Below are 23,521 nucleotides of genomic sequence, written 5' to 3'. Positions count from 1 at the left end.
TCTGCATAAACAAAGTCATTGCTTTGTTCTTGTAGTGCCCAGCAGTCAAGGTACTATGTGCAAATGCACAGTGCTTTCAAACAATGTTTTACAGGCAGTCATTTAAACTTAAAATGTAGACCAAACTAAAATGTGAAGTTCTATTATGAGCCTGATACTCTGCTAGATATCTCGACATAAATTATTCTAATCTTCATTCATCAGATGAAGACTCAGAAGCACAGAGAGCTCTCAATCACACCATTCATAAGAGATGGGTAAAGTGTTTGAACTTTATCCCTGCTTCATGCTTTCTATATAAGATACTGTTTTGGCAGATTATCCTTAATTTGGACCACATAAAGCTGTCATGCATTATGGTATTAGTTTCCTATGGCTGCTGTAACAAATGACCCCAAAGTTGGTGGATTAAAACAACAGAAATTTATTCTTTCATGTCCTAGAAGCCAGAAGTCCACTGGACTGAAATAAAGATGTCAGGGTCTGAGGGGAGAAATCAGTCCTTGCCTCTTGGAACACATTCCTTGACTCAGGAGTCTTCTTCTGTCCTCAAAACCAACAATATAACATCTTCAAATCCCTCTCTTTGCTTCAATCATCAAATTACCCTCTGTTTCCTGTGTGTATGTCTAGACTTCCACTACCTCTATCTTATAAAGACATTTGTGGTGGTATTTGGGGCTCATTTGTATAATCTAGGATACTCTCTTTATCTCAAAATCTTTAATTTAATCCCAAATGGAAAACTTAACTACATAATGTTTTATATGCATAAATTTACTATAGAACACTCACAGGTTCCAGGGTTTAGACCTGATATCTTTGGATATCTATTATTCATCATACTATGGTCTGTCTTCTGGACCCCCAAATTCACATCCATCCCATATTAAAATACATTCACCCCATCCCAAAAAGTTACCACACATTACAGCATGCACTCCAGTCCAAAATCTCATTTAAATAGCATCAGTTCAAAAATCCCAAATCTCATCATCTAAATAATCTACATCAGGTATGGGTGAGACTCTGGCTAAGAATCATCTGGAGGTAAAACTTTTCTGTTCTGGATCTGTAAAACTATAAAATAAGGTATCTGTTATAAAACACAATGGTAGGATAGGCACAGTACAATAATCACAGACATTCCCATCACAAGAAAGGGGAAAATGGAAGGAAGAAAAGCCTCACCCGTCTCAACAAATTTCAAAATCCAGCAGGACAAATTCAATTATGTTTCAAGGCCTGGTAACGGCCTGATGTGGTCCTATTCTCTGCCTCTGCACTTGTGGTTCTGCCCTCTGGGCCCAAGGCTCTGCAGTCACCATGATCCTTCCTTTTGCTTGAAAGCTCCATGTGTCTGCAGCTGAAGAGTTTTACCAGCCTATTTGCTGTCTATAGAATTTTGGGAGTCTGGCATCTTTCTTTCATTTTGTCCTAACTCTGCCTTTTTCAGTCTGAGCCATCAGTGTTTCTACTGATATAACGTTCTAAAGAAGCTTGTGGATCTCCTGTGTATATCACAGGCCTTCATGTCAGTAGACAAGAGGGTCCTCCTGAGATCTTTCTTGGATAATCTCTATTCCTAGCCTTTGTTGAGATGTCAGGGGGAACCCATCTGTCACATGCCTAATCTCTGCAGCACTAGCATAAGGCCATGCAGCCACATGCCTGGCCTTTTCTTTAGAGCTCTTTCCTAATAGTGATTCTCCTACTGTGCCTCTTTGGTAATCTGGATAGCCTGAGAATTTCCCAAATGATCCGGTGCTGGTTCTATTTTGTTTAACACTTCTTTCTCCACTTTACCTCTTTCCTCTCAAATTTTACTCTAAGCAACTAGAAGAAATTAGGCTTCATCATCCATCAAATCTCATCAGCTAAATTTCCAAGTTCATCACTTCCAAGTTCTGTTTTCCACACAACCATAAGACACAGTTCAGCTGCATGTCTGCCACACTGTGACAGGGATTGCCTTTCTTCTAGTTTCCAATAACATGCTCTCTATTCCCTCTCATCAGAAGCATGTTTAATATTCACATTTCTGCCAACATTCTGTTTATGATGCTGTATCTATTCTCTAAGAGGAAATAGGCTTTCTCTCCTGTGTTCTTCACTTCCTTCCGATCCCTCAGCAGAGTGCCTACAATGTCCTTATTCCTACCGGAAGTCTGGTGAAGGCAATCTAGGCCTTTTCTATCATGTGCCTCAAAATTCTTCCAGCCTCTGCCCATTGTCCAATTCCAAAGCCACTTCCACATTTTTAGGTATTTGTTACAGCAGCACCCCACTTTGAGTATCACAGTCTATATTAGTTCCCTTTGGCTGCTATAACAAATTACCACAAAGTTGGTATCTTAAAGTAACAGAAATTTATTCTCCCACAGAAGCCTATTATCAGTTTCACTGGATCCAAATCAAGGAGACAATAGGGCCAAGTTCCTTCCATTGTTTCTCTCCTCTGCCAGCTTCTAGAGCCCCATTCCATGGCTCATGGCTCCTGCATCTGTCTTAAAAGCCACAGCATTGCATCAATAAATCTCTCTTGCTCTGCTTCCCTCATCAAATCCCTGTCTGCCTTCTTTGTTTAGTTAGTCTTTCTCTGTATCTTATATAACAAGAACAAGTGATAGCATTCAGGGCCTACCTGGATAACTCAGTATAACCTCCTCATCTCAAGACCCTGAATTTGATCCCATCTAGAAAAAATGGATCATATAAAGTAACATTTACAGGCTCCAGGGATTAGGACCTGATATCAGCATACTATATTCATTATCTCCTAGTAGGTGTACTCCTGGAATCTTGTCCTTAATCTAGAAAATGAGTATATTGAACTTAATCTAGAAAATGAGTATATTGAACTCATTTCCTAGATTAAGTCTGTGAGGGTCGGATAAAGACCTGCCTAGGATCGCACAGCAAATGTTTCAACACAGCGAACAGTGAACCATATCCCTTTACTCCCACTCTTTGCAGCTCATTATTCTTCTTCTCTAAACGAATTACCAAGAATCGCTCATTTCTTAATTGTTACCAAATTACCCCAGAACCCAAATATAACTCTGAAACCATAAATAACTATCTCACAGCCAGCATCAATTTTAAAAAGGAGTCGAGTCCTCATTTATCTCCATGAACAGAGCCAATAGTAACCTTAGGCAAGTTAAAGAAACATGGGAAGCAATCCATTTCAAGGATTACACAATATTTCCATTCACCAGAGTGTATGAAATGAAGCACTTCACGTTCACTTGAGTAATGACGGCCCTAACTCATTTTCTAAGTTCTCAGAATTGTGGAACTTAGAACTGAATGGAGGTTGTAAGACATACTTAACTTCAGTCATACTTTTTCAGGTAGGTAGTGTATTTAATCACACTTTCCAGGTGAAAAAACTGAAGATAGTCTAGATGACCTGGGTCAAGGACATGCACTTATAAAGAACAACGTGCTGGATAAATACATAAAGAGGAGGCATTATATGCCAGACACTGTATTGAAGGCTTGTATGCAAAGATCAATGTGGTAAATCCAGTCTTCACCCTTAACAAGCTTTCTGTGTGTAAGGAAACTGCACTGGGAAATTAATCAAATGTGAGAATATGTTAACATATTAGATGCAGGTGTTGGGGAGCACAGGTCTTGTGGGACAGTAGAGTGGTCAGGAAGGCTTTCTAGAGATGACATCTAAGTGACACCTGAAAGGAAGGAGTACTGGGGACGATGAGGGCAGGAACGTCACTCCAGCCAGATCTAGTCGTGTGGCAAAGGCCACACACGAACGAGAGGCACGTCCTGGAGCTAAAATCAACTCAGTGTGTCTGTAATGGGGAGTGTCATAGACATGAGGTGGCAGGGGGTCGGTAGGGAACAAATCATATGGGCCTTACATCACAGGCAAAAAAATGTAGCTGTTATTCTGAAGACTTTGGGAAGACATTCAAGTATTTAATAGGAAACCAGCCTGTGTAGATTTGTGCCTTATGCAGACCAGACTGGCTGAGACTAGGGTGAATCTGTAATGGGATATTTTGAGAGGGAATAGGGGGCTGTTAATAATATGCTAGAACAAGAGGTGCACACTGAGACTGTCCCAGGCACACCAGGACAGAGGGTATGCCAGCTAAGACTGCCCTGGGTGGGAATCCTGACTCACTCACGCTGACTATAGGTATATACCTGCAGTTGGCACCAGAACTGGTAGACTCAATTTTCTCATCCACATACAGTATGGTGGTAACAATGATTATTTTGCCCATTTCACATATTTTTTTTCGGACAACCAACTGATGAAACCTTAAAGTGCTTTATAAACTATAAAATAGAGTAAGGCGCTAGAACATCAATTTTCTGTCTAAATGTTTTGTTTAGCCCTTGACTTAGATATCTGTTCAGCAAATGGTATAATTACAAACAACACAGTAGTCATGGCCTAAATCAGTAAACAGAGCTAACACGTCTGTGCTCTTAACATGTGCCAGGCCCCACATGGGACTCTACATTTATAGTCTCATGTGCAAATTTACAACCCGCCCCTTCCAAGAGTGATTGAGCGGGGGAGGTAATACTGTCCTCACTTAACAGGTGCCGAGACCAGGGCTCAGGGAAGAGTTTGTCCAAAGCCACACAGTGTTAGAACCCAGCTTCTACGTCGAGAAGTTTGTCTCCAAAGCTCTAGGTGTGAACAGGGGACACAGTTGCATAGCAGGCTGTCTGTATCCTGCTCCTACTCTTTTAAAAACATAAGTCCTTAAGTCTACTCTTTTGCAAGATGAAGAGCTGTAGTGGACTTTGTTTCTTTTTCTACTCACCTAAACCAAGTAAATCTGAGACGCCTTAGAACAAGAATGACAAGAAAAAGCACAAATCAGGAGCAGGTCACTGAAGCCTCTGTAGTTCCCTTTGGGGGCCGGCTGTGCAGGGCCAGACCTCTCCCCAGTGAGGTGTGTGTGTGTGTGTGTGTGTGTGTGTGTGTGTGTGTGTGTAACTTCTGCAGTAGGAACTCTTTTACATTTTAAATTTATGACCATTTAGCAAATCAGGGATGCTAAAGATGATAGTATATCAGAGCTATTTTTCAAGCTTCACATATACAATGAGTTTTTTGTTGTTGTTGTTGTTTTTTGCCAATCAAAGTACAATTTGAATATATTTAGGTTACATCAATTGTCTTGCATTTCATATCCTTTTCAAATATTCCTCTGCTTTCTCTTTTTATTTTTTTACTAGGGGCCCGGTGCACGAAATTCGTGCACTGGGTGTGTGTGGGGGGGGGAGTGTCCCTCAGCCCAGCCTGCCCCCTCTCACATACTGGGAGCCCTCAGGCGTTGACCCCCATCACCCTCCAATCGCAGGATCGGCCCCTTGCCCAGGCCTGCCGCCTCTGGCCTACGTGTCCTGCCCGGGGACCTGCAGTGGCAGCGGGGGGGGGGGGGGGTGCCGCAATTGCGCGGGCTCCGCCCCTGCCCCTGCAGGACGCCTCTGGCTGAGGCGTCCGGCCCGGGCAGTGGGGACCCACAGCTGCAGCAGCCCCACGATCGTGGGCTTCGCTTTAGGCCCAGGCAAGGGACCCCTAGCTCCCGGGACTGCCAGCTTCGACCATGCCCAGCTCCCATCGCTGGCTCCACCCCTACTTCCTGCTATCACTGGCCAGGGTGGAAAAGGCGCCTGATTCTCCAATCATGGCTGGGGGGCAGGGCAAAGGCGGCCCCAGGGCCGCCTTTGCCCTGCCCCCCAGCTCTTAGCTCCCCCCTGGGTTTCCAATCACTGTCAGTGGCAGGGGGCTTCTTCCTGCTTTCCCTTTCGCCTCCCTGCATTGTGCCTACATATGCAAATTAACCGCCATCTTGTTGGCAGTTAACTGCCAATCTTAGTTGGCAGTTAATTTGCATATAGCCCTGATTAGCCAATGAAAAGGGTAGCTCGTACGCCAATTACCATTTTTCTCTTTTATTAGTGTTGATTCTTTACTTCAAACAGCAAAATAAATAAACAAGGCTGATTTTAAGTGCTAACCGTGTTCATGTAATATTTTAGCCCCCACCCCCAAATCAAGTTGTCAAACCTACAGTGTTTTACATGATTGGCTCCCATGTGACAGCACCTGCCAGTGTACTTTGCTTTTTACTTCGTAAGCTACCCCCGGGTTGGGAAATTCTGCTCCATCCGGTGGCCTGCCTGCTGTTTCCTGAAAACGTCACTGAAGCTTCTGTGCTTTCTGAAAGGATATTCTGTCTCCTCACTTCTTATCAGAGTCTACGTCTCCTGAAGCCCCTTATCCTCAGCGTGACCCTCCTCCCGTCGTCTCTTCTCCCTCCCTGCAGGCTGCTGTCTTCTGCCCTGCTTCTCTGGCCTTTAGTGTAAATGCCTCTATCATCTCCCAGCTCCCTGGGAAGTTCTCCTGTCTCCATCTCTGGTTTGCAAACTCTTGGAGGGCCTGGGCTGGAAGGAGAAATAAGACCCTTAACTGCCGCATTTACTGAAAGCGGAGCAACTGTGATAATCCTGCTTCAAAACCATATTGTAACTTGGAATATTAGATTTCTTCTGCAATATTTTAAAATGGAATCACTTTTCCTTTTATGCGATAATCTGTCATCTCCCAACCTCCACAGTTACCTGCTTTGCGCTTATTTTTGTTGTTCCTTTCTTTTGTTCTCTTTTATCGCTGTGTCCTTGAACACATTTGTATCTTCTTTATTTCCAGCTCTTCACTCTCTCCTCAGGTGACTTTCACTATTCAAACATCTTCTACCAGCCTCTTAATGAACCAGACTTCTCTTTCCTCAGAACTTCAGAATGTTATAAACACTGCAATTCCAAATCTTCAATAACTTCAGAAGCTCTAATAGTTCCCTTTCTAAAAAAGGCCAGGTGTGCGCCTCATTCCTGCCACTTTCTTCAATCCCAATATGTGTAATCCCCGCTTCAAGTCACGCAGTTGCTTTTCTGGTGCTTTCCTTTAGTAGTTACTTTTTTTATAGCAGCCGCTTCATGGGGGCTTATTATGCGCCGGGCACCATTAAGCTATTACACGCATTAACTCGACTCCTTCGAACTTTCCCCCAAGCCCCAGGCTCAGTCTGCCTCTTCTGTACCTTTGGGGGCGACATCAAACTGGCCCCATGCAGTTCCCACCTCCCATCTCCCCCTTCCAAAGGTTTCTCTAGCCGTGCGGTTTGGAGCAGTTCCCAATTGTTTTCTTAGGGAACCCTACCTGTTTCTCCATAGCATTTATCCCCAATTCCCATCATGCATCTTTTTGTGTACTTGCTGATTTTTGACACTGTAGGAAAGCTCTGTGGGGGCAAAGGCAGCATTGCTTTCAGCACTGCATGTAAGTGTCACGGTATCTGGCACGAAGCAGGCACTCAGTACATTTCTGGTGAATGAATGAGTGGCCTTACTCAATCTTTTCCACGGAGGAAAGGGGTAGGTACCATGAATATCCTTGTCTTACCAATGACACTTTGCCCACATACTACACAATCGTCTGGCAGTTTGGAGCCTCAGATGCACCCACTTTTGTGTCTTCAAAGCTCCCTTTCAACCCCTGTCCAGTCTTGTGATCCCTTTTGATGAAAGTCCACACTGCAGCTCCTCCACCCGCCCACCTCTGGCAGGCGCTGGGACTTCACTGTCCTCACTCCGAAATCCCGCGCCTGGGATTACTCCAGCGGGATTCCTTTTAGATCACAGGCTCTCATTTCAGTTCATTTAACAGCCACGCACACGCCAGGGCTTGGGTTATATTTCCCTCACACCTTTCTTGTCATGTCAGCCCCGGTGCAGTGCTACTCATTAGCTTGAGTTCTTTCCTGGGAGTTCAAAACCCTTGTCTTCATCACTCCCGCCCAGCCTCTCCTCCTCCTCCTCCACAGACTGTCTAGATGCTCCAGGCCTCTTCTGCTCTGCCTCTGGCTCCCAACATTCTAATAACATGCCCTTCCCCATCTCTCTTGCTTCAACTCTAAAGCACTTCAGTAGATTTGTTCATCAAGTTTTTACACTGTAATCTGACTAACATCCCTAGCACTTTTTTCCCATATTTGTGGAATCTTATCCTTCCACAGAGGTATCCCCAAAGGCCCTAAAAACCTGATTTACTACAATGGCAATGGCTATTACTAATAACGTTGTAAACAAATTCACTAGAGATCACAAATAGTATGTAACTTAACATCCATGTGTTACCATTTTCTCCTTGTCTCAGAATACTATTTTTTCTTTGAATAATTCTATCAATAAACCAAAGCTATTGATAGCTATTGATAGTTTTATATAATTTGAAACCAAGGGTAGAAAGAAGCTTGGCTTTTAATTATTATCACAGTAACAACCAATGTAACATATGTAAATAGTCAGCTTCTACATATAATACAAATAATTCAGCAGTGCCAGGAGTTCTTCCTTGAAAGATGTGAACACAGGTAGGTGATTAATTCAAATTCTAACTGCTGTCGGTGTCTTGATACCTTTCTAATAAAGATATGTACATTTCTGTATTGGGTCAGCCCCTAGTGTCCATGCATGTATCTTTTCAACTTTTCTCCTTTTAGCAGGGTTATACAAGAGAAGCTTTATAATCTACATGAGATTCTGGAAGTTGGAAAGACCTCCAAATTAGCATTCATCTTCTGTGAAATACATGATGACTAAAATAGAAGAGGAGTAACTGTCTGATTTCCTAAACCATCTTCACTTTCTCTCTCTTATAGGAGTCTAGGCAAAGGCAAAAAGATAAGGACATTGACCAAGTAGCTGGCAAGTGTTGCCTGTACTAAAACAACTTGAAAGAAAGTGGACCTGCAGGGAGAGTTATTGGGAAGGAAATAGTTAACCTGGAGGAAAAATGCAGAGTGATGACTTAGTAACCAGCCAGCCAGCATCCATTCTCAGAAGGTGCTTGCTGTGGGTTGTGGACTTCACTAGATGGCAATGCTGGTTGTAAGACATTGGCCTGTGTGCTGGGAGAAGGGAGAAGTCACAAAGATTCAAAATGAACAGAAGCTCCTGTTCAAGTCTATTGAACTTACATTGCTGAAGACTGTTAGGCTTGAATATTAACTATGTTGGACGCTACACATCCAAACACGGCTAGGCCACTGGCTCTCACTGTAACATGGGATGCTAAGCAATGATAATGATAACTTTTCCTGGCCTCAATGGGTTTAGAAGCCAGGAAAAATAGGGGTGTGGGGAGAAAAGGCGAAGAAAAAGAATGGAGTGGTGAAGGGGCGATAAAGTGTCAGGAATTCAGGATGCCTTGGAGGCAGGGTTGTCACAGATGGTCGATATTTCAGAAGTAAAACTGCCTCAAGACAGAAGTATCAGTCAGAAGTTGATGGGTCTTGAATATGTCAAGTTATCCTCAAACAAGGCAATGCCTCAAAAAAGTTTAAGGGTGGCCCTGGCTGGTGTGGCTCAGTTGGTTAGAGCTTTGTCCTGTGCACGGAAGCATCACGGGTTTGATTCCCTGTCAGCACACATACCCAGGTTGTGGGTTCATCTCTGGTCTGGGGCTCATATGGGAGGCAACTGATGGATGTTTCTCACATTGATGTTTCTCTCTCTCTCTCTCTCTCTCTCTCTCTCTCTCTCTCTCTCTCTTTCTCTCTCATCAATGAAAACATATCCTTGGTTGAGGATTAAAGATAAATAAATAAAAACACATTAAAAACGTTAAGGATGAACTAATATGGATGTTTTTCAGTGAAGCATGTAAACTCAAGGTCCTTGAGTGAAAATAATGATTATAGAAAATACCGTTTTAAAAATGTTCTTAATTTTGTAGGGTTAACTATTACTATTTAGATCTAAGTTGCAGTTAAACCAGACTGTTCATCATTAAGTAGTTTAGTTGTTAGGTTTTTTTTTTGTTGAGGATTACTTGAAGTTGGGGATATACGACTTAATACTTTACCTCCTCTATTCGGATGAACTAAATGATTCATTAATATCTCCATGTCATTACTCATTGTAGGAAGCATGCCAGACATTCAAAAATTCCTCATTAATGATAACACACATACTGACAGATTAGATATAGGTGAAGTTGGACAGATTTAGGGTGAAGAATTATTAGGCGAGCTATAAAACGAGGCCATGCTCTAGAGCTGGCACTATGGATCTATCAGATGGTAATTGGATGCACGTGTGAGCAGCAGTAAAAAGTCACTGTCCAGTTGTCCACCTTACATGGGAATCTACTCTGTGTGTCGTCTTTGATTTATTGTTCCAATTAGAACACAATGTTCAAAGAAAGAACACAACTGACCTGATTTAAAAGCCAGGGAGCCTTGAAGACCATTATTTTGTGGGTAACCTGGCTCCCTTTTAGATATCTTGAAATTTTCTATTTGTGTAAAATCCGTACTAATTAAATACTTGGTTTGAAACGGATTCTGTAAAGCATCAACATTTTGTATTCGTTAATTCAGTACCAGAGTGTTGGAGGTGGCTTCCTAAGATGTAGCTATATTTTCTTTCATGAATATTAAAGGCACATTTCTAGGTCATTCCTTGTTATACTGACTGACAGACAGGGGTAAAAGTAACAGGCAGTGAAAAAAAAAAAGAGTGCCAATTATGAAAAGTAAACAGTTTTAATCTGCAAGCCCAAGTAACAAACACTATTGGTCAAAAGGCAAACGCAAACAACCTTAAATCATTGCAATATACCATGAAAATGATGGTACTTCTGCAGAAAGGACTTGAGACAAAATGAGGCTCATTACTTTTTCTAGACAAATAAAGCTGTATTCAAATTATATAAACATGAATCTCATGCACCATCGTGCTGGAAAATTAAAAGAGAACTTTAATTTCTGGGCGGGGAATGCTAATATTTTACTGACTTACATTAAGCAAACATCAACTATTAATGCTGACAAATGTTGGAGAAGTAATACTAAAAACGTCATCTGAATTACTCTTCATTACAAAGTTCACAGAATTAATGTTAAGGGAGATTAAAATCACTTTGAACTAATACACATGCATTAATCTTCCTTCTGAAGCATAATAAAGAAATATCATTTGTACTACAATTTTGGATAAGCATATAGACGTTTAAGGCTTAGGAAAGATATAGATAGTCATAGGCAGCTCATAAATGTGAGGAACATTAGCTCCATTTCAAATGAGCTGTCAACTTTTCCCCCAACATTTTGGCTTGTGGAAAGTCGGACTTTTGGATAACAAATGAGGTTTGCCGCTGAACATTAAGGTAATTGTGCAGGAATTTAAAGTGCTCATTCATGTTCTACTATAAGTTCATTAAACACTAAAAAGAATGATCTGGAATAAGACTCTTTGCTCTAAACTGGGTAGTAAAGATGTATAAGAAATACACATACAATGGGTTTCCTTTGTTCTATAAGACATGATTCTGTTAAATTCTGTGCTTAAACATCATTTTGAAAAACCTGTTGGAAAGAGTGGTCCATGCGTTTGGGTAATAGATTATGCCAGACCTAGGAATTGGTGTCTCCGAATTCTCATCCTCCAACTCTGGCATGTGATTTCTGCTGTTTTCTTGTGTTTGCTTTTTTTTTCCTTCCTGGTAGATGGTTATAAATCAGGTTTATGAAGAGGAAACTCTCTGTAATTGTGTATTTTTAATGGATTTATGATAAAGCCATCAAAGTGGAGGGTCCATATGGTAGGAATGCAGTAAAGGTAACAGGACCAGTGTCACGTAAACATTAAATACAGTGCCTTCCACCTTCATAAATCCTGGGTGCTGTGATTAAATGCTCCTGGTTATAAATCATGCAGCCAAACTCTAGAAACAACCACATCTTAAATAAGACACCGGTGGAAGCCTTAAGTTGAATACTGGCTTTCTTCCCAGGAAACTGTTGTATTATTTTTAGGATATAATATTTGAGTCCCTATTTTCCTCAACAATTATCTTCTCACTTTATTGAACTTCCTATAATAAGCTCCCATCTTGATTAAAAAGTAATTATACAAGCCTTTAATCCTAGACAGTAATCTTTCATTTTTATGTGGTAAAGTGCCTTTTTGATTTGCACACTCATTTAAAAGCTTTTTCTATCTACCTATTATCTATCTATCTATCTATCTATCTATCTATCTATCTATCATCTATTTATCGGTCTATCTATCTTCAGGACTCTTAAGATTTCCTCACTTTAGAGCAGTGGTTCTCAACCTTCCTAATGCCGTGACCCTTTAATACAGTTCCTCATGTTGTGGTGACCCCCAACCATAACGAAAATCATTTTCGTTGCTACTTCATAACTGTAATTTTGCTACTGTTATGAATCGTAATGTAAATATCTGATATGCAGGATGTATTTTCATTGTTACAAATTGAACATAATTAAAGCATAGTGATTAATCACAAAAACAATATGTAATTATATATGTGTTTTCCGATTGTCTTAGGCGACCCCTGTGAAAGGGTTGTTTGACCCCTAAAGGGTCACGACCCACAGGTTGGCGACCCACAGGTTGAGAACCGATGCTTTAGGGTCATATACCCAACGTTTCTGCAACAGCCCAATTTTATACTGGTATTTACAATCAAATTATTTTATTACACATGGAAGCAATTAAACATTTGGCCCTCAGCTGTAAACAATTACTACATACAATGACATTCATGGAGTTTTCTTAAGTAGCCATGTATTTCTAATGCCCTCTGTTGAAATGAGTGAGATTGATGTATGTGTATTTTGTGTACCCAGAAGCAATTATATTCCCAAACATAGTATCAAAAAAGGCATTTCACCTGGAGGATGCCCTAACAGAGTCTGATACCAGGGAGCCACCTGCAGTGATGCCTTTGATGTAGTTCATTTCTGTTCCACCATCATTTTACTACCGTTCCTATTTCACTCTGGAGAACCGTAGGTATTCATAGCAATTACGTTTTTGGGTAATTTGTTTTTTAGGGTTTGGGGTGTCTAATTCTAATATATTGTTATCAGTGTTTTTAGTAGCAGAGAGGTAGAAAAAACAAGGAGGGATATAACCCAATAGATTTGAATCCCAGCTCTGCCAATTTCAAGTTGACGACCTTGGGTAATTTACTTTTATTCAGGCTTAGTTTTCATATTCAAAAAATGTGTGTAGTTATATTTAAATCATAGGACTATTATGAGTGTTAAATGATATATAGACTTAAAGAAATAGGGCACATACTACACAGTCACTGCATACGGATTTTTCTATTGTATCCCATACTCCTTTTCTGGAAGGGCTCATATTCCATTTTGAGAATATCCATCATTCACTGTCTCATATCTAGGGTTCATTTTCTTTACACTAGACTCCCCTTTTCTGCAAGTGACAACCATGGGAGCAGGCCACAGCTGTTTTATTTATGTCCAGAAATAAGTCCACCAGTCCCAGTTGCAAGGGTACCTAACAGCTGTATCCAGCCTTTCCAGGAGGCCAGAACTGGAGCCGAGTGGTAATGTTTCAAGGGCAAAGCTCTAGATGTAAAGACTGATAAAACAAACCTAAATGAGCCTGAGCATGTCTAGTGACAGATACACCACAGCTATTCTAAATTATTCAAGCTTTCTCAGACTTCTAACAGGAGAAACATAATTCATCTCTGCTCTCCTTCATTCTGCTATCCTAAGTGGCCAAAAAGAAAAGAAAATACCCCCCTCCCCCCAATTATAATTATCACCCAAATTGAGAAGAATTTCTTTAGCACATGTAATATTTTTAGAACCATCTAATTTCTGGGATCCAGCTTTGGAGGTAGAAGCTAAAATTGATTTTGCAATGCTTAAGGGTGATTTCCTTACTTCCCTTTTGTTAGCAATTTGCTGGCAACAAGCCAGTAAAACGGTTGTTTAATTATCCAGGACATCACAAACATGTAACCTCTTAGATAAGCTGTTACTGTATTTTAGCAGCCTTAACATTAGGGTCAAAAGTAACAAAGAAAATTAAGCTTCAAATAAGCAAACCTCAAAAGAACAGCTTTGTGTGTTGAGAATAATTAATAACTTGCTTAGGAAAATGTTACTGAAATGTGGTTTTTGGACAAGGAACTGACACTCTTCAGAGGTTAGATACCCTAATATTTAACAGGCTACCATTTGCTGGGCTGGCTGGCTGGTTACCCTGTAGGCATTGCAAAAGTTTGTTCACATATAATTATGCAACATTTAGTCAATATCTTAATGATACCATGTAGTTCAGCTGAATCAGTCCAGCTGGGATTTGTAGCAGCATTCTGATTACCTGGCCACATGTGAAATTAAGGCTTTCCCAACCGCTACTTTTCAAGTGCTATGTCTTCATACAGATGTTCTTGGAAAGCCTAAATTATTTATGGCTTTATTTAACAGTAAGACCCGCCCCCCCCCCCCTTTCATTTTCAACCGCTGATTAAGACTGCATTATGATATAGGATGCTTTAATTTTCACAAGGGCTATGAGTATACTTTATCATTTGGAAGAGATATTAATATATTTGGACAGTTAGAATAAAACATTTCCACACTGTTTCTATGCAATGAAGTTGTATACTTTTCTCTTTGTAGATAATTCTTTACTATAAAAATATAATTCAACCTGTACTCTGGAAATCATTTTACTAAACCACTAATCACACAGTGATCATTATTTCAGAAAATAGTCATTTAAGTTGCATAACTAAGCTAGTGTGGATTGGTCCTTACATCACATCATAAAGACACTTAAAATATAGCAATAGCAAAATCAAGTTAGTGTCAAAAGAAGAAGAAGGAGGAGGAGGAGTCGGGGGGGGGGGGAGGAGGAGGAGGAGGAGGAGAAAGTTTGCTCAAGGGCAGCACTCTAAAATTGTCTGATATTTCTTTGAGTTATCTTCCTGAAGTAAAAATATGAAGAGGAATTTCAGGCAATGAATATTATTTATTTTAACTTCTCAGCTCACTCCTCAGTAACTGTTTGGACCACTTCTTCCCCCTGGTCCTACCTAGATGACAGCACAACTATTGTTTTAGAAGTCAACAAAGGAATTAAATTTTCATCAACTAAAACATGTATATATAGTTTCTAGTTAATTCAGGTAACAATTGAAAAAAAAATCTATCATAAGTGTCATTATTCCACCTGCTCTCTATAAATCAGAATGAAAAAATATATAGGCAATGGGCTTTTAGGATATTTAGTATTAAACATAAAATGGAACACTTAAGAATCCTTCTACAAATATCATTACTTATAAACATATTGCTAATTTTAGTAAATGGAAGCAGCAGCTGAGGAGGAATAGAAGTTAATGTTGAATGTTGTGAGTCCCCAAACAAGAAAACTAAGTCTTCATTCTTGTCAATCTTTGTTTAAAAAGAAAATGCTAAGTTCTGGTTACCTATCTTTCCCCATTCCTACCAGATACTTTCTGGGCCAAGGAATCTTGAAATGTATGACCCATGAATTTAAGTTAGCTGGCAAATAATGTTTCAAATTCCCAAACAACGGACACAAAAAGGTCCCTTTAAAAAGGTGACTTGAGAGTACCATTGAGATAATGCTAAATGGTCATTAAAGATGTTCAGACGTCTTTGTCTACGATCTTCAGTGTGCCATTACATAGCCTAAGGATCCTTTCAGAAGGCCATCAATAGAGGATGAGTAAGTCTCACCACTTGATAGTCACTAGGAAAGGAAGCCAACAGAGTAATCTGCTTTGCTGGACTGACTCAAGAAGAGACACAATATCCACTCTCCTCTTCTCCTTCTCCCGCCCCCTCCCAGCCCACACCCCTGCAAGAAAGAAAGAACAAGAGCTAAGGGAGGAAAGAAAGAAAGGGGGGGGCGAAGGGAAAGAAATCCAGACATCCAGGGCATAACGTGCGCTGAGGAGGAAAACCTCATCCTAGCTAGGGGATAAACGACAGCCATGGAAACAGACTTATGACTTTTACTTTGAAAATAGAAGGATGACAATGGAATTTGTGTGAGGTCTGTGCGAATCCGGCCCCAGATGTTCGCAGCGCTGTAGTCGTCGGGCTCTGCAATATGAGAGGTTTCAGCAGAAACAGGACAACAGGACACCACAAAGCAGCGCATATGCGATTGACAATGCAGACGTGAGCATCATGTTACCCGGAGAGAAGGCAGGCCCGGGACTAATAGCGGTAGTGCCGGAAAAGCCAACTTCATGGACTGCAATCACTCAAGGCAACATGGGCGACACCCCCGCCCCCCCCCCCCAAAAAAAAAATCAAAGCCAGAAAAATGCTATCGCTCCTATCTAGAGAGGTGGTGGGGTAACGGGATGGGGGTGGGAGAAGGGGAATGGACTTTTCTTTCTTAAATAAAGTTTCCATAAAACCCGGATAATTGACAGCAGCTAATTCTTTTCAGCTTGAGGAAACTGTCCCAAAACTCCTCATAAGATTGCCAGCGAAAAGAAACACAGTGTTTACTTGAGCCATTTCCAGCAGGGAGGGGAAGGGGACCTGGGGGTGAGGTAGGGCAGGGCGATGGAGACAGAGGGGAGCATCGGTGCGCAGCAACAACTCCCGGGTGTCCACCCGGTGAGGAGCCCAGAGACAGGGCGTGTAGGGTGACCAGGCGTGGGGGTGTGTGTGGAGGGATCCCCGCGGGGAGGGGTGAGGCAGCACAATGTATACACGGGCGGGGGGGGGGTGTGATTTAGTGTGAAAGTATCCCACTTAATCATTTTACAGGGGTTGGGGACGTAAATATTTAGCTGGCCACATCTGGAACAGATTTCCCCCCGCGGGTGGGGGTGGGTGACGGAGGGAGACAGCGCGCCTGGTTACTTACTGTAGGGGCAGTTCTCCTTCTTGGTCCCGCTGACCTTCCCGTTCTTCTCGATCTTGAGAAAGTACTTGGTGAAGGAGAAGAGCTTTCTCCAGCGGACATCGCCTTGGAGGTGGTTGTAGCTCCGCACATGCCTCCCCGCACTGGGAGGAGAGGAGAAGGAGGAGGACGAGGAGGAGGAGGAGGAGGAGGAAGAGGAGGAGAAGGAGGAGGACGAAGAAGACGAGTTGGTGGCCTCTGGTGGCACCATGTCCTGCCCAAGGGCTTGGCAGGTGGCGGGGACGGAAGACACCAGGAAGAGCAGCAAGAAGCAGCAGCAGCAGCAGCCGGGCAGGTGGGGCGAGGCGGAGGCACCATGTGTCAGTTCCCATTTCCACATTGTACTGGAACTCGCGGCGCTGGGAAGGGGCTTATCAGAAGGAACATGCTGGAAGGGTGAGACCCGGTGCGAGGCAGGGAGACAGCTGGAGGTGACGGCCGCCGCTTAGCTGCCTCCTCCGGGAGCGGATCTGGCCAGAACTGAATGCACCACCATCCATAACTCCTCGCAAGGGCCGCCGCCTCTCCTCGCCCCCGTCCCGGTCCCCTCGGGCTCCGCCGCCGCCGTGCGCCCCTGCCGTCCCCGGGGGAAGGGTGGCCGTGGGTGGCCGCAGTAGCGCGGGTGCTCTTGGTCCCCAGCGACCTTCACTCCCCCAGGAGTTACTTTGTTCTCCTCTTCACTCCTTGCTTCACCATGTTAGATGGGGAAAAAAAAAACAGTCTAAAAAAAACAGATGACAGCCGGTGAACAAAACCCACGGGGCCGGGGGGAGGCTGGGGAGAGCCTGCGCGCCCGCCCGGGGACGCGCCCTCGGGCCCCTGTCCGCCGAGCCCAGCCCCTAGACGGCAGCACCGCGCGCGCCTCCGGGTGTCAGCGCTGGGGGCCGGCGCCCGCTCGCCTCGCCGCCGGTGCTTCTCCCTCTCGCTTTCTCTTTTTGGCGGCGCCGGTGGATGGGAAGCCCGCAGAAAGTCGCTTCTTGTTCGGGGGGACGGCGGTGGTGTTTTGTTGAGCCCCGTGGCCCTCCCCCCTCCTCTGCAGAGCCGGCTTGTAAACAGGTTGAAGCCGAGTCGAAATGTCAGGGATTCTGAGCCAGAGGGGGGCTCTGCCTCTGCTGGTCAAACCTCATTTGCAGGGTGGAGAGGCAGGGGGAGGGGGTCAAGCGGCGGTGGGACATCTGAAACCCCGGGCTGCTGGGAACGCCAGCGAGAGGGCGGAGGGAGGGGGCCGAGAGTGGGGAGCCGGGCCGCGAGGGGCAGGGAGCAGCTGCCTCCGCGGGCTGGGGGTCTGGGGGGCGGCGGGTCCTCTCCCCGAGCCTGGCCGTGCAGCCTCCGCCCGCTGCGCTTCCAGCCCCAGCGAATTGCAGCGAAGGCGCCGCTGCGCTCCCTGCGCGGGCCACCAGCCCGGCCGTGTCCTCCCTCGGGCTTTCCCAATGTTGCTGCCTCCCAGCCTGAACCAGTCCCTCCGGGGAGCCCCTTTCTCACTTGTTTTCCAGCCTAGGATTTTTTTTTCCCTCCCTTTTGGCAGCGAAGTACTTGAGAGCCACCTGGAGCCTGGTGCTTGGCTGACTTTTTCCCTCCCCCTCTGGCTCCCAGGAGGAGGGAGGGCTGGGGGAGAAAGAAGATGCTGAGGACAAACCCTCCGGACCAGCAGCGGGTTGTAAACGGGTCGGTCGCAGCGAGCAGGGAAAAGGGAGACCTAATGAGCTTCCTGTCCTCCTCTCTGCCAGCGTCCAAGGAGGTCTCCGCGTTAATGAAGCTCTGATTTCTCCCTTCCGTTGGCGAAGTAAAGAGTTCACACATTGGCCCTCTCCGCCTTTTAAGCTCAGGGAGATTTATCGTCACCCTTCAAAGCCTCCTCTCTGGGCGCAAATGAAATCGGGGACCCCAGTGACGGACCTGTAATTGCTGAATCCCGCTTACACTTCAAAGCAAACGCACTTTATGGAGATGGCGCAGGTTTAACCACACAAGTTGGCCACGACTCCGCTGTGCTCTTTTCCATGCAATTTCCTCCGCACTTTGCCATAAAGGGGCGTTTTCTTGTCTCTTCAAGTTTAAAGGGCTCTGTTTTACAATGTAACTGCACGACCAGTCTCTGTCTTTCTCACACCCACCACCCCACAACTCCCTCATCGCTAACAGAAACTTGCACGAAACCCAGGGAAACGTCCTAACCAAGTCCTCAGTTGGCAAGTCTTGGACAAGAATTCAGAGTCACAAAAAGAAATACTGTGATCCTCTGTCCCAGTCAGTAAGAGACAGTTCCTACGGGATCACAGCTTTAAGGATTACTTTAAAGTATGGACGGTATGCCTGGAAGGAGTGGCTAAAGACGTATTGGTAGCATATATTCCTATTCTGTAAAGCAGTTGAACATTTGTATCAGGTTGAAACATATGAAATTGCCAATTTTTTACGGGTTTTCACGCCCCCCCCCAAAAAAACTGGCAACTTCATATGGTCCCACCTAATATTTAAACTGCTATTCTTGGAAGAAGAGTAACTTCAAGCTGAACTTGAGAGTCTGACCTCTACTACTATGATTTAGAGGGAACTAGTCAGAAGAGCTTGTGTTTGTACAAATGAGCCTGAATCCCTATAAGGTGGAGTTGGCCTCAGTCTTCATTGTGAATAGAAGATGCAGAGAAGTTAAAAATCTTGCTTCTGAGATGGGCATCGGGAATGATTGCCAATTATGTTGTTTAGCGACCTGAAAAGGGACTTTACACGCATGCCCTTATATTTCCCTGCGCACTCAGAGCCTTTGAAAGAGCACCACTGAATGCCAGAATCAAAGATGCTAATTGCATTATTTATAGCCCATTGCAATGCACATTCAGAAGATTTTGACAATATGGTGAGCACCACACGTTAATTTTTAAAATTTAATATAATTAGCTCTGATTTCAGTAGCTTTTAATTGAGGGGTTAGGCAAATAAAGAGCGTACGTCAAACAAATTTTGTTCTTTCAGGACAGCACGGATATTTAAAAATGAACTCAGTGCTCATTTCAATTCTCTAGTTCACAGTTTTGTACTTGGGCTGACAAATGCCTGAGAGAAAGGGTGGTGTTTCGAAGGGACTGGAGTCTCAGCCCAATTGTTCCACAGAATCTAAATGTTTGAATTGACAACTAATTAAAACTTCATGTTTTCTAAAAAATGATGTTTGATGAAACCATACAATAAAAATTCTGTCGTGAAAAGTTAAAAAACACAAGAAGTTATTATTCTGAGGTTTCTCTACACTGGGCATCAACATTATTGATGCCACTTGAGATCTCTTTTTTTATTTTATTTATTTACAAGAAACACCCCCCCCCCCATCCCAAAGGGAGTCCCCCCTCTCTCTCCCCCGCCCCCTCTCTTCCCCTACCAATTTCTGCACCAGTGGAAGAAGCTATTCAGATCTTTAAGGTAGAGCTTTCCTTATTTTATTCTGTCTGAAATGGGGAAACACACGCCCTCAAAACTTCCATATTAAAAGCTGTTTCCAGCAGGTGCGCTATTTAAAACTTCTAGAGCCCTTTCTCCGCCTTTCTGTGCAGCGCGATGACAGGAAGGGCATTTACAAAACAGCCCAAAGGAAAAGCTGACATAGCTTTTTAGATTATATCTCATTCTTCTTTTTCTTTTCTGTACAGCCTTTCTTTCCTAGCGCAGCCGAATCCCTAAATACTCCGCTGCCGGCATTGTTAGGTCACCTCTTGGGTTAGCTAGAGAAAGCCTGAGAAAAGTCCGGCAGGAGAGATGCTCTATTTAACGGAATTCAATCTCTCCCAATAGATTTGAATCACTAACATAAATGTATGAATGTAGATTATATCTCTGTAATGAGGCCTGAATCATTCTCAGTTACTTCAAAGGGCTGAAACCCTACCTTCCTTTTTTCGCAGCAATAATCAGCTCTTAATGGGTTCCTTTATTAATTGTTTCTCTGCAGCGATTGAAAAGGACAGTACAAGCTTCAGATGAGAGTGGGACCTACTCATGCTAAAAGGCTGTTTTTCTCTTTTTCCCCCCAACCTCTGGAAGGCCTGCTTGATTTCTATGCCCTAAACAGATTCGGTAATATTAAGCTACATCTTGATGTGGGGGGCAACTAGATGTGGCCTTTTGTTCAGTGTGATTCCTTGAGAAATGACTGCGGCTTTTAAAAGTGAGGCCACGGCACCAGCCATTGAAGAGTCTTAAAATGTGGCTGTGGAACCTCAGACAAGCCGTTTGCATTGCTACTTGCAGACCCTGCGGTAGCGACTCTGTTGGAGCCGTTTATGTTTTAAGTCTGTATGTCCTGGATTCTTTCTGCTCCCGGGCGCTATCTGTGGCTCAGTGACAGACGCGTGTCCAGTTATGTGTGATGTTATTGGCAGTGTCAGTAAACTGCTTCAAATAATAACCAAGTCAGGTCAAAAGCCGGCCAGGCTGCTCTACGACGAAGACATGTGCAGGCCTCATTGGTGAAACATGCAGTGCAGCCCTAACAGGGATGTGAGTGAGTGGGCAGCTCAGGATCCCTCTGGGATGTGGAAGATGCCAGTTTTAAGGCATCTCTGGGGCTTGTGGTCTTCCCAGGATGCAACTGGAGATGATGCTTAGAGCCAGTGACATTGGGGGTAAATAAAATAGTGATAGCTTATTATTTTTTTAGTTAGGCATTTCTAGTGAAAGGACAAGAGGTCTTACCTCACAGAGAGTAAGTAGTGCAATATTTCAAAGCCATGGGAGTATTCGAAATAACTAAATTCATCTCATTCATTTTAGAGATGAATGAACTGAACTGATGCCCTCATCAGTCAGTGTTAGAATGAGTTTAAAGCTCAGGTGCTGGGCTCAAGGCTGTTGTCCTGAATTTTTTAAGCACCTGTTTTGCTGTTCTATTTCCTCTCTCCACCCTGCCTGCTCCTCTTCTCATTATCACTGACCACTCATCACCTCAACATATCTTAGATGCTGGGGTAGAAGTGATAGAAAGGTTAGAAGGTTTTACTTATAGAGAAAAAAACAACAACAATATATCTTTGCTGCAATAAATTAACAGAGAAAAGTAATACAACAATTTAGTATTGAATTATTAAGTATTAGCTGATTAGCTAAATACATAGTGACGCATATTTGGTAAAGACACATATTTTATCAAAGCTTGTGAAATGGAAACAATTAGAAAGCAAGACATAGCACACATTTTCAGAATATTCAAGGATTTTTTTCTATATAATGTCAATTTGTAAGTTCTCCTCCAGAAAATGTATGACATCTTCTAGAAAAGTAGATTTATAATTTGATTCTACTTTTTGTATTTGCATATTAAATTTCCATAAGGTAGGATGATATTTCAAAGAACAGATATAGGCTTATATGTTATTTTGCAAATTTTAAAATTATCCACTCATCACTGATGCACACTTGGGCTGTTTCTGCATCTTAGCTATTATAAATAACTCTGCTATGGACATGGGGGTGCATACTTTTTTTTTTATTGGTATTTCGGGTTTCTTAGGATATATTCTCAGAAGTAGGATTACTGGGTAAATGCCAGTTCCATTTTTAATGTTTTAAGAAGACTCCATACTATTGTCCACAGTGGCTGCACCAGTCTGCATTCCCACCAGCAGTGTACTAGGGCTAAGCTAAATTTTGTATTTCCTAGCCTTCAGACAGACTTAATGGTCTTTTTCAGAAGGCCACGATGGTGACAAAGATCGTTGGATGGAAAAAAGGACTCTGTGTAAGAATGTTTAAATCATATACTAAATCACCAAAAATTCCTGGAAGCTGAACTCTGCGTCTTGGCACCAAACACAAACATATTTCCACCAAGCTGCTGTTCGTCTCCTCCCAGCGGATGGTAAACAGAACCTTCTGACAAAGCTGAGAAGTTTCCGCAGAGATCTCTTTGTTTTCTGTGCTCTCTGCAGGGCACAGCCCTCTGGGTTCCTTAGTCCTGTGTTCTAGATCAAAATGTTTAACATCCTGATATCAGTCGCAATATTTATGTGTGTGCTTTACCTGGCAGGCCATAATTTTTTCTTTAAACTTGCAGTGTCTTACAGCAACAGGCATTGAGAGTGTGTTCCTTTCTTTGTCCATTCACTTAATTGATTTGTATTCAACTAATGTTTAGTGACACCTGGGATGTGCCAGGTAGGCATCATGCATGGTGCATAATTTTACCAATAAATATGACAGAGCAACGTACCTTGTAATGAGCATGAATGAATGAATTGAATGAATGTTTATTCAATCATTCATCATTATTAATGAGGAACTTAACAGGACTATCTGAGGACTCAGAAAGCACATGGAGAGATGTGGGAGGAGAAAGGAGAGACCCTGAGACTTCTTTCTGGTTTTCCTAGGCTGTCCAAAAGGACCTGAAGGAAACTGCAACTTCTGTCCTCTGGCTTCCTGATGGTCCAAGACCCGGTCTTTCTGTTTTGTGTCCCTGGCACAATCCCTCTCCTTTCCAGTCTGGGCATTCGTGCTGGCCCTTTCTACCAACTCAACCAGCCTTGCTCTTCTTTCATTTGGCTCTCAGAGTACTGGATGCATCTTTTATGCTTTCCAGCTTATTAATTTAATCAGTTCCCAGTGAGTTCCCTAATCCATCTGCTGTCCTATGTGCCTCTTATTAAAACATACATGTGATCAAATATAATTTGACCTGATACACATTGTCCCATTTGACAAAATGTGCCTCTGTTAGATAGACTTT

At 43.1% G+C, this 23,521-nt stretch overlaps 1 protein-coding gene across 1 annotated transcript in view; it reads right to left on the bottom strand.

Moving 5' to 3' along the window:
- The window catches only part of FGF10 (fibroblast growth factor 10), a 78,897-nt gene extending 60,594 nt beyond the window's left edge, over window positions 1-18,303 (bottom strand). Inside the window, exon 1 of the mRNA XM_059694811.1 lies at window positions 16,771-18,303. Within this exon, the coding sequence (XP_059550794.1) occupies window positions 16,771-17,146 (376 nt within the window). The 5' untranslated portion in view covers window positions 17,147-18,303. The remainder of the gene's footprint in view (window positions 1-16,770) is intronic.
- Window positions 18,304-23,521: the final 5,218 nt, after the last annotated feature.

The sequence above is a fragment of the Myotis daubentonii genome, chromosome 4 (genome assembly GCF_963259705.1).
Source record: "Myotis daubentonii chromosome 4, mMyoDau2.1, whole genome shotgun sequence".
Taxonomy (NCBI): Eukaryota; Metazoa; Chordata; class Mammalia; order Chiroptera; family Vespertilionidae; genus Myotis; species Myotis daubentonii.
Note: the sequence above shows the minus strand (reverse complement) of the source record. Positions and strands in the feature narration are given on the sequence as shown.